This window comes from Mustela lutreola, chromosome 15, assembly GCF_030435805.1.
Source record: "Mustela lutreola isolate mMusLut2 chromosome 15, mMusLut2.pri, whole genome shotgun sequence".
In the NCBI taxonomy this organism is placed as follows: domain Eukaryota; kingdom Metazoa; phylum Chordata; class Mammalia; order Carnivora; family Mustelidae; genus Mustela; species Mustela lutreola.
Window position 1 is genome coordinate 22,322,892 of NC_081304.1, and position 12,193 is coordinate 22,335,084.

Here is a 12,193-nt window from a genome sequence, read left to right on the forward strand (position 1 = left end):
TAAATAAATAAAATCTTTAAAATAAAAAATCTTTAAAATATATAAGAGGTTAAGCCTCTGTCTTTGGCCTGGGTCATGATCTCAGGGTCCTGGGATGGAGGCCCGCAGCAAGCTCTCTGCTCAGTAGGGAGTCTGCTTCCCCCTCTCTCGCTGCCTACTGCTCTGCCTACTTGTGATCTCTCTCTCTAAAATCTTAAAAAAAAGAAGAGGCTTTATTAAAAAAAAATATATATATATATATATATATATATATATATACATATATAACCTTTCTTCTTTCAATTATAGAAAAAGTGTGTCAATTTCTCTTATTCAAGGATAATCAATACCTCTAATTGTGGCCACTATAACCTGTGGCCTTGATTCCATCTCCTCTAGAACCTTGATCCTTTAAATTATTTTTGTTCTTTTAAAAAATTAATTAATTAATTCTTTGTTCTTTCTTGAATCTTCAATTTCTCCCTACTGATTTTCTTTTCCCTTAGTATTTAAATATGCTCAAACCTCTGTATCCTTAAAACATAGAATGTAGGGCGCCTAGGTGTCTGTCTTCAGCTCAGGTCATGACCCCAGGGTCCTGGGATGGAGGACCATACCAGGTTCCCTACTCAGCAAGAAGCCTGCTTCTCCCTTGCCCTCTCCCCCTGCTTGTGTTCCCTCTCTCACTCTGTCAAATAAATGCATATAAACTTTTAAATAAATAAATAAATAGTAAAAATTAAAGACACACCTACCATCACCTTCCCATTAACTGTGCTACCCACCAACTTACCACACAGTGTCAATGCTGACCTTTTAATGTTCAGATTCCTTCTCTGGTCTTATCATCTGGCTGCATCACCTGATATATATGACCATCCCTTCTTAAACCTTTTTTTTTTTTTTTAAGATTTATTTATTTGACACACAGAGAGAGAAAGAGTGAGAGTGAGTGTGACGGGGAGCAAAGGGAGAGAATCTCAACCAGACTCTGCATTGAATGCCACTGGAGCCAGACACCGGGCTCCATCTCAGGATCCTGAAATCCTGATGTAAGCCAAAACCAAGAATCAGATGTTCAACCAACTAAGTCACCCAGGTGCTCCTAAACCTGCCTATTTTAGGTTCATGATATTTCCTCATTTTCTCTGTATCTTTCTGACCATTCCCTTGGATTCCATCTTCTGACACCTTTTCTCTGCTGTAACTCCTAAACTAAACTATACTGCTAGTCTGGAACTTCAATGTGACCATATGCCTATGAGATATCACTACCCTGGATATGCAACAGCCATATCCAAAAGGGATTTACTCTTCACTCACCTGTCCTGCTTTTCCTTTTACATTACCTATATTGATGATTATGCTACCCATCTAGTTATTTTCTTAAGTCAGAAATCTGTGAGTTCCATTAAAGCACTCTCATTCATTTTCTACCACTCATTTACTCACCAAAGTCTATTGATCCACAAAGTTGATCCTGTCCATCTCTATTAGAAAAGCCTTGGTTAGTTGAAACACTGACAATTTCTTATCATATTCTTAATAGGTCTCCCTGCCTCTAGTCTATACCATATTAGAATGACCATTTAGTGATTTTTCTAAAAGAGGAGACTAATTGTGTCTCTCCACCACCTAAAATGACTTGGTCTCATTTATATTTGTGTAAGGAAGGTATAACAAACATCATGGAGCCCAGCTCTGCTTTCCTCCCTCTCTCATCAACTGCCTTCACTTCCTGGTCCAGGTGAGGGCTCCTTACCATTTTCTCCAGGTCATCTCACCCCAAATTCTCTATGTAAACAGAGCCAAACAGGCAAGAGCAAAGGCTGAATGGATCAGATTAGATCATAAGACTCCTGCATCCTGCTAAGAAGCAACCTGAAGAGGAAGTTCAGTTTAGTCTAGAATCTCATCAGCTTCCTGAATATGGGAAGACAGGGAGGGGGCCTGACCTAACAGAAAGGTCAACAAACAGTACTGCAGTTTATTCCCTGACCTGAGACATCCCCCTTAGAGAAGCAAAGGGAACCAAGACAAGTATATGCTATAGTCCAGAATGCTGCAAGGTGAGAGCCATCATTAAATTTTTGAAGCATTATTACTATGGATGTAGATTAACCAAACCCAGCTCTAACGAAAATTGTGGGTACAGAGATACCGACAGAGGATGCCTGGGTGCCTGGGTGTCTCAGTTTGTTAAGCAGCTGCCTTAGGCTCAGGTCATGATCCCAGTGTCCTGGGATCGAGTCCCACATCGGGCTCCTTTCTCAGCGGGGAGCCTGCTTCTCCCTCTGCCTCTGCCTGCCATTCTGTCTGCCTGTGCTCGCTCTCTCTCCCTTTCTCTCTCTGAAAAATAAATAAAATCTTTAAAAAAAAAAAAAAAGATACTGACAGGATAATCTTTTACCATCATGTTTTGTCTCACAAAGTATTTTAAGTATGACAATATATAATAATTAGATACATCATAGAAAATAATTTAAAATAATGCATGAACTGTATAATTTTAAAATACAAATTAACTGTTTAATTAATTAATTTTTTAAAAAAATTTATTTGACAGAGAGAGATCACAAGTAGGCAGAGAGGCAGGCAGAGAGAGAGAGGAGGAAGCAGGCTCCCTGCTGAGCAGAGAGCCCGATGTGGGACTCGATCCCAGGACCCTGAGATCATGACCCAAGCTGAAGGCAGCGGCCTAACCCATTGAGCCACCCAGGCGCCCCGTTTAATTCATTTTTTGAGAGAGTGAACAAGCAAGCAGGGAGAAGGCCAGAGGGAGAGAATCTCAAGCTGACTCCACCCTGAGCACAGAGCTGGATACAGGGCTCAATCTCACCACCCTGAGATCATGACCTGAGCTGAAATCAAGAGTTGGATCCCCAATTGACTGAAACACCCAGGTGCCCCTAAGTGTATAATTTAAAAACAAAAAAACCAGCACCACTCAATGGCTTTCATCTACAGTGTAAGTTCTTTTTTTTTTTTTTAAAGATTTTATTTATTTATTTATTTGACAGAGAGAGAGAGAGATATCACAGGTAGGCAGAGAGGCAGGCAGAGAGAGAAAGAAGCGGGCTTCCTGCTGAGCAGAGAGCCCGATGCTGGACTCCATCCCAGGATCCTGAGATCATGACCTGAGCCGAAGGCAGTGGCTTAACCCACTGAGCCACCCAGACGCCCTATAGTGTAAGTTCTTTAGCAAGATATACAAGATCCTTAAATTGGCTCCTTGCAACTATCCAGCTTCATCTCATCATTATGTGCTTTACTCTTCTTGCTCTAGATATATTTACCTATTTACATTTTTCTCAGATACTGCACATTCATTTTCTTATTTATGTGATCTTGCCCATGTAATTTCTTTTACTTAGAAATTTAACCCTCTGTTGTATGTCTTTCTGATAAATTCCTATTTACTCATCAAAATTGCATCTTCCCAGATGCTCCCAGATTCAAGGAAAAAAAAAAAAAAAAAGGTAGGGATGGGTGGGGCTTAGGGGCACTTGCCTGGCTCAGTGGGTAGAGATACAACTCTTGATCTTGGGGTTGAGACATTACTTTATTTATTTGATAGACAGATCACACGTAGGCAGAGAGGCAGGCAGGGAGAGGAAGGGAAGCAGGCTCCCTGCTGAGCAGAGAACCCGATGTGGGGCTCGATCCCAGGACCCTGGGATCATGACCTGAGCCGAAGGCAGAGGCTTTAACCCACTGAGCCACCCAGGCACCCCTAGGGTTGAGACATTACTTAATTAGCCATCACATGTGTGGGGGGGGTGAGGAGTGCTTAATAAATATTTACTGGATTGAGTGATTTATTTGTTAGCTCCCCTATTAAACTCTAAGCTTTCTAGTGACCAACTATCCCATGTGGGACCTCCAGTGCTAAAACTAGGACAGGGGCACCGAACTGGCTAAATTGGTGGAGCATGTAACTTAATCCTGGGGTCCTGGGTTCAAGCCTCACAATTGGGTGTTGAGGTTACTTAAGGATAAAAAAATCTGGGGGCGCCTGGGTGGCTCAGTGGGTTAAAGCCTCTGCCTTTGGCTTGGGTCAGGGTCCCAGAGTCCTGATATCAAGCCCTGCATCGGGCTCTCTGCTCAGCGGGGAGCCAGCTTTCCTTCCTTTCTCTGCCTACTTGTGATCTCTGTCTGTCAAATAAATAAATAAAACCTAGGGGCGCCTGAGGGGCTAGGTGGGTTAAAGCCTCTGCCTTTGGCTCAGGTCATCAACCCAGGGTCCTGGGATCAAGCCCCGCATCGGGCTCTCTGCTAAGTGGGGAGTCTGCTTCCTCCTCTCTCTCTGCCTACTTGTGATTTCTGTCTGTCAAATAAATAAATAAAATCTTTTATTTTTTTTTTTTTTTAATTTTTTATTTTTTTTATTTTTTTTTTTTAAATTTTTTTTTTTTAAAGATTTTATTTATTTATTTGACAGAGAGAAATCACAAGTAGACGGAGAGGCAGGCAGAGAGAGAGAGAGAGGGAAGCAGGCTCCCTGCCGAGCAGAGAGCCCGATGCGGGACTCGATCCCAGGAGCCTGAGATCATGACCTGAGCCGAAGGCAGCGGCTTAACCCACTGAGCCACCCAGGCGCCCCTAAAATCTTTTAATAAATAAATAAACAAACAAAATCTTTTAATAAAGAAATAAATAAATAATTTTTTAAGAAAATAAAAAATCTGAGGTGCCTGCGTGGCTCAGTCATTGAGCAGCTGCCTTCGGCTCGGGTTGTGATCCCAGAGTCCTGGAACTGAGTCCTACATCCGGCTCCTGGCTCAGCAGGAAGCCTGCTTCTCCCTCTCCCACCCCTCCTGCTTGTGTTCCCCCTCTCAGTGTGTCTCTCTCTGTGAAATAAATAGACGAAATCTTAAAAAAAGAAAAAAAGAAAAAATAAATCTTGGGGTGCCTGGGTGGCTCAGAGGGTTAAGCCTCTGCCTTCAGCTCGGTCATGGTTTCAGGGTCCTGGGATCAAACCCCACATCAGGCTCTCTGCTCAGCAGGGAGCCTGCTTCCCCTCTCTCTGCCTGCTACGCTGCCTTGTGATCTCTCTCTCTGTGTCAAATAAACAAATAAAATCTTTTTAAAAAAATTTTTATAAATAAATAAATAAATAAATAATCTTTAGGGGCACCTGGGTGGCCCAGTCAGTTAAGTACAAGACTCTTGATTTCACCTCACAGCCTGATTTCAGTGTGTGAGATTGAGACCTGTATTGGGCTCAGCGCTGGGAATGGAGCCTGCTTAAGAGTCTCTCTCTGCCCTTCCCTCTTCCTGGTTGCCTGCTCTCTTAAAAAACAAACAACAAACCCCAAACTTAAAATAAATAAGTAAAACCAGGACAGTCCTTGGGCAACTCTGTGTAGTTGGTTATATCACTCCACAAAGATGAGAAATAAGTCATAATCATTCTATAACTCTATGCAGATAGTAGTATTTGTTAAATATAACTGAACGGAAATGTATTTTAAAAATGGGTGAATCAGGGCGCCTGGGTGGCTCAGTGGGTTAAGCCGCTGCCTTCGGCTCAGGTCATGATCTCAGGGTCGTGGGATTGAGTCCCGCATCGAGCTCTCTGCTCAGCAGGGAGCCTGCTTCCCTTCCTCTCTCTCTGCCTGCCTCTCTGCCTACTTGTGATCTCTCTCTGTCAAATAAATAAATAAAATCTTTAAATTAATTAATTAATTAATTAATAATAAAAATAAAAATGGGTGAATCAGTCAAAGATGGCTACAAACAGCCCAGTTACCTAAAGAACCAAACACTGGTATAACTTCAATAGTATCAGACTTGGGAGTTAAGTGCTTGGCAAAAAGATCAACCACCAGCTACACCTGTGTTTACTCTGAAATTTGATAACGGAGAGTCTCAAGAATAGCTGTAAGAGCAGGCATGTTTCTCCCCACTTAAACAAGGGAGAATTTCACTGAGAACTCAACGTGTGTTTTAATTTGCCAAAAACCACAATAATATTTACTAACTATGGCAAAAAGCTCTCTGAATGTTCCTGTAGGATATGAGTGATTTCATAAAATGTTTGCAATTAATAAACCTTTATAATCCTACCTTTTTAAATTCTTTACCAACAAGTCTCAAGACTCTGCTCATAAGAATAACCCTATCGTAAGATGTTCCTATAGTACAATCATCAGATGTATGTAAATGCAAAAAACTGCATCATTGGGTCTACCTGTAACCCCAACTAACCAGCTGGGTCAGAAGAGAGGGAGAAAATGGTTAACTTTATTTGGTTACTACATTACCTGTTGTTCAGCAAAATGTTAGAACACTTAATATCCCGATGCAGGAAATTCTTTTTGTGACAGTAATCCAATCCTTCCATTAGCTGTTTCATGAATGACTTGATATGGTCCTCAGAAAAGTGTACCAAACCAGATTCTAACAGTCCCATTAAGTCATGGTCCATATACTCAAATACAAGGTAAAAGGCACCTATACAAAAATGAAAAAGAAAATTAAAACAAGAGGAAAAGGACACTGAAATGACAATGCCTCAAATTTTAATATAATTTTGGGGTGCACCATAAGGCTCTCTGAAACAACTACTTAATTTTATAAATGAAGAAACTCAGAGAACTTAAATAACTTGCCCTTTCTAATAACAAATAACAGAAATACTATTTTAATTAATCCTCTGACTTTTAACCCAATGCTCTTTGATCTATTTACTTGAGGAGAACAACTGCCCTGATCAAGTTGATACTACTAGTCTTCTACAATCTAAGTCAGTTGGCAAATTATAGGCCTCAGGCCAAATCTAGGCTGCTGTTTGTCACTGTAAAATAAAGTTTTATTTGTTATAACTATGCCCATTTGTTACTATGCCAATATTGTCTATGGCTACTTCTGTATAAGTCTTTACCTCAGTTAGATTTAATAGGACTCACATAACATGTCAGGGATAGCACAGTATATACAGTATAAATTACTAGTGAAATTCATAATATTTAAGAAATGAGTGGTGCCTGGGTGGCTCAATGGGTTAAGGCCTCTGCCTTCGGCTTAGGTCGTGATCCCAGGGTCCTGGGATCAAGTCCTGCATCTGGCTATCAAGCCCCACATTGGGCTCTCTGCTCAGTGGGGAGCCTACTTCCTCCTCTCTCTCTGCCTGCTTCTCTGTCTGCATGTGATCTCTGTCAAATAAATAAATAAAATCTTAAAAATAAAAAAGAAAAAGAATTGAAAGGTGAACCTTCTAATTAAACTCCTTAAATTTAGAAGTAGATAAAAGGGGTGCCTGTGTGGCTCAGTTGGTTAAGCAACTGCCTTTGGCTAAGATCATGATCCTGGAATCGAGTCCCATAACGGTCTCCCAGCTCCATGGGGAGTCTGCTTCTCCCTCTGACCCTCTCCCCTCTCATACTCTCTCTCTCAAATAAAATTTGTATTTAAAAAAAAAAGTAGATAAAGGGATAAGTGATAAGTATGCTAAAAGAATTGTAAAAAATCTGAAATCCATGCTGTCTTTCCACTTTAGCAGGGTATATGACAAAGACAAATATTTTAACATAAACAGTTTTATTTTTTTATTTTTATTTTTTTTTTAAGATTTTATTTATTTATTTGACAGAGAGAGATCACAAGTAGGCAGAGAGGCAGGCAGAGAGAGAGAGGAGGAAGCAGGCTCCCCGCTGAGCAGAGAGCCCGATGCGGGACTCGATCCCAGGACCCTGAGATCATGACCTGAGCCAAAGGCAGTGGCCTAACCCACTGAGCCACCCAGGCGCCCCATAAACAGTTTTAAACCTAGGTTAGACAATTATCTATCCAGTCTAAAATTCTGTCTCCTACCAGCATAAGGGCAAGCAATCTTAATCTAGAGGGCAGGCTTCAAGGATTCTTTGAACTCCCTGAAAGAGTATGCAATATTTTAAACACATAATATGCAACATTTTGAACTTATTTTTTTAAAGTATGGATCCTTAAGATGTTAAAAGAGGTCCATAACCCCCCAAAACTTAAGAAACACTGCATTAAAGGAATATCTTAGATATAGTCAAGAGCTCATACAAACTAATAAGAAAAACACCAACTGCAAAAGATAAGTAGATAGAGGACACAAAAGGACAACTCAAAGAAAAGACCATAAGTGAAGCTGATAAACATGGACACGTTTAACATGTTTAAGCTGATAAACATGATAAACATGGAAAAAAACTCAGAAATAACAGAAGGAATGTAATCCAAAATAATGACATTAGGGGTGCCTGGGTGGCTCAGTGGGTTAAAGCCTCAAGGCCTTCAACTAAGGTCATGGTCTCAGGGTCCTGGGATTGAGCCCCACATCGGGCTCTCTGCTCGGCAGGGAGCCTGCTTCCTCCTCTCTCTCTCTGCCTGCCTCTCTGCCTACTTGTGATCTCTGTCAAATAAATAAATAAAATTAAAAAAAAAAAAACACCAAAATAATGACATCATACTCTACCTACCAAAATGACAATTTACTTTTTTTAATATATTTTATTTTTTGAAAGATTTTATTTATTCATTTGATACAGGGAGAGAGCACAAATAGGGGAGCAGCTGCAGAAGAGGGAAAAGCAGGCTCCTTGCTGAGCAGGAGACCAACGCAGGGCTAGATCCCAGGACCCTGGGATCATGACCTGAGCCAAAGGCAGAAGCTTAACCGACCAAGCCATCCAGGCACCTCTGAAATGACAATTTTTTCAAAAGGTATACTCAATCTTAGGGAGGAAAAAGTGGAATGGGCACTCACAGGTGGGCATAAATAATTACTATCTTAAAAGCAATCTAATATTAAATATAAAAAATCCATTCCACCGGGGCGCCTGGGTGGCTCAGTGGGTTAAGCCTCTACCTTCGGCTCAGGTCATGATCCCGGGGGCCTGGGATCGAGTCCCGCATAGGGCTCTCTGCTCAGCTGGGAGCCTGCTTCTCCTCATCTCTCTCTCTGTCTGTCTCTCTGCCTATTTGTGATCTCTCTGTCAAATAAATAAATAAAATCTTTAAAAAAAGTAAATAAAAAAAAAATCCATTCCACCAAATAATTCTAAGAACCTATATTAATAAATCAAAACACAAAGATTTATGACCAAAAATGCTGAATGCAGAACTATTACATTTTTTAAACTAGTAACTAATTGGGGCGTCTGGCTGGCTCAGTCGCTAGAACATGTCACTCTTGACCTTGGTGTCATGAGTTCAAGCCCCACACTGGGCAGAGAGCTTACTTAAAAAAACAGTAATAGGGGCGCCTGGGTGGCTCAGTGGGTTAGGCCGCTGCCTTCGGCTCAGGTCATGATCTCAGGGTCCTGGGATCGAGTCCCGCATCGGGCTCTCTGCTCAGCGGGGAGCCTGCTTCCCTCTCTCTCTCTCGCTGCCTGCCTCTCCATCTACTTGTGATTTCTCTCTGTCAAATGAATAAATAAATAAATCTTTAAAAAAAAAAAACAAAAAAAAAACAAAAAAACAGTAATAATAGCGCCAGGGCGGCTCAGTTAAGCGTCAGACTCTTAATCTGATTTTGACTCAGATCATGACCTCAGGGTCATGAGATTGAGCCCTCAGTTGGGCTCCACGCTCAGCAAGGAGTCTGCTTGACATAAAGAATCTCTCTGCCTCTCCCACCACTCATGCAAATGTACTCTTTCACTAAGAATAAATCGGGGGGGGGGTGCCTGGGTGGCTCAGTGGGTTAAGCTTCTGCCTTCGGTTCAGATCATGATCTCAGGGTCCTGGGACCAAGCCCCGCATAGGTCTCTCTGCTCAGCAGGGAACCTGCTTCCCTCTCTCTCTGCCTGCCTCTCTGCCTACTTGTGATCTTCCTCTCTCTGTCAAATAAATAAATAAAATCTTTTAAAAAATCAATCTCAATCAAACAATCTTGGTGCACCTAGGTGGCTCAGTCGGTTAAACCTCTGCCTTCGGCTGAGGTCATGGTCTCAGGGACCTGGGATCGAGCTCCTCTGCTCAGCAGAGAGCCTGCATTCCCCTCTCTCACTGCCTGCCTCTCTGCCTACTTGTGATTTTGCTGTCAAATAAATAAAATCTTAAAAACAAACAAACAGGGCGCCTGGGTGGCTCAGTGGGTTAAGCCACTGCCTTCGGCTCAGGTCATGATCTCAGGGTCCTGGGATCAAGCCCCACATCAGGCTCTCTGCTCAGCGGGAAGCCTGCCTCCCCCTCTCTCTCTGCCTCCCCCTCTCTCTCTGCCTGCCTCTCTGCCTACTCGTGATTTCTGTCTGTCAAATAAATAAATAAAATCTTAAAAAAAAAAAAAAAAAACAAATAAATAAATCTTTAAAAAATAATAATAAATAAAATAAATGGGCAACTAACTGCTCAAGAGAGACTGATTAAGTAAATGTAGATTCTTCTAGCCTTATGCAGTCATTAAAGCACATTAATGACATGGGAAATGACTTACTACAAATGTAGACTCATCTAGCCTTATGCAGTCATTAAAGCACATTAATGACATGGGAAATGACTTACACTAAATACACTTGATCTCAGTTATGCTAAAATAAATATAACATATTTAGAATACTTAGAAAGAAATACATCAAAATGCTAATACTATAGTGGTTTTCTATGGATGGTGGTAGACTGGGATGGAGTGGGAGAGAAATGATTGCCATTTTCTTTTTCTTACCCTTCCACATTTTTAATTTTACCACAATGGGTATGCATCACATCCATTTATTCACTTTTATTATTTTATGATTTTTTAAAAAAGAATTTAAACAGTACATGGTAAACTATTTAAACAGTATAGAACAGCAAAGGAAAATTAAACTCCACTCCAGAAGAAACCAATTAACATATTCTTGTTTATCTTTAGAAAAACTACCTACACATTTTACTATTCTTATAATCAGAAGAAGTTAAGACACACCCAGTCTACCAGAACACCAGTATTCTTAATTCTATTCTGGTCTAACATCCATAAATTTATCTAACTACTGTTATATAAGCAGAATTTCTTTTCATTTCCTTACAACTACTTCTACCATTTAATAAAACTAAAAACAAAAACTACTTCTACCAAACTTGAGAAGTGCTACTCTCCTAGTGCTAATATCTTTAAGGGTTTATAAATAAGCCCAGCTTAACTTTACCTATTACCTTCCTAATTTTATGTACTTCAATTGTATTCTCTCTTAACATTCCAGACTATATTCATAGATGTCATTTCTTCATAAAAGAAATGTTCAGATTTGCCTTAATAAAAGTGGGTTGAATGACATATATAGACTACTTCAAACATAAGTATGAATGAACAATTTTATCCCCCAAAGAGACAAAAGTTACAAATCCAGGAAAACAAACCAGTATGTGATCTAAAGATTGTTTTAGAAATATCTGTTTTGAATTCTAAACTGTAAGTGCAAAGCCATGTAAAAGTATGGATGCCTTATAAAAAATGACGAGAAGGGATGACGTAAGAATGAAAGTAACTGTGGGCACCTGGGTGATAGCCAGTTAAGTATTCCACACATGATCTTAGCTTAGGTCTTGATCTCAGGGTCATGAGTTCAAGGCCCATGCTGGGCTCCATGCTGGACATGGAGCCCACTTCAAAAAAAAAAAGAGAGGGGCACTTGGGTGGCTCAGTGGGTTAAGGCCTCTGCCTTAGGCTCAGGTCATGATCCCGGGGTCCCGGGATAGAGCCCCACATCGGGCTCTCTGCTCAGCAAGGAGCCTGCTTCCCCCTCTCTGCCTGCCTCTCTGCCTACCTGTGATCTCTGTCTGTCAAATAAATAAATAAAATCTTTAAGAAAAAAAAAAAGAGAGACTAACTGATAAAGCTGGGTTTAATTTCCATTACTATTATTATAATTTGTTAAAAAAAAAAAAAAAGAGAGAGAAAGAGAGAGAGAGACTTCAAAACTAACATCTTCACTCCAGTATGGATTCAAGAAGTTGGTCAAATAGGCAAACAAGCTAAGAGAAAAAAATAAGATGTATCGATCTACCCTGTAGAAATACGATTCCTTGCTAGTACCTTTGTCCTTCTTGAAATCCAGTGCATCCTGTTTATCCGTAACAATTTCCTTCATGTTAACAACACTTCGGTGGATTAGCTGACGAAGGATTTTGATCTCACGAATGGCTGTGATTGGGAAGCCCTCCTTCTCATTGTCCAGTCTCACCTTTTTCAGGGCCACTAGCTCTCCTGTTACAACAAATTCAAACTATTACATTATCAATTAGCATTTTTTGGCCAGCT

The 12,193-nt window shown here is 40.6% G+C and overlaps 1 protein-coding gene across 6 annotated transcripts in view; it reads right to left on the reverse strand.

The window, feature by feature from the left end:
• Nucleotides 1-12,193, reverse strand: part of CDK12 (cyclin dependent kinase 12) — an 89,468-nt gene that overhangs the window by 58,231 nt on the left and 19,044 nt on the right. For all 6 annotated transcript variants that reach the window (XM_059150097.1, XM_059150100.1, XM_059150096.1 and 3 more), the window contains exons 5-6: nucleotides 11,969-12,139; nucleotides 6,246-6,435 (exon numbers count right to left, since the gene is read on the reverse strand). In XM_059150097.1, the coding sequence (XP_059006080.1) occupies nucleotides 6,246-6,435; nucleotides 11,969-12,139 (361 nt within the window). The remainder of the gene's footprint in view (nucleotides 1-6,245; nucleotides 6,436-11,968; nucleotides 12,140-12,193) is intronic.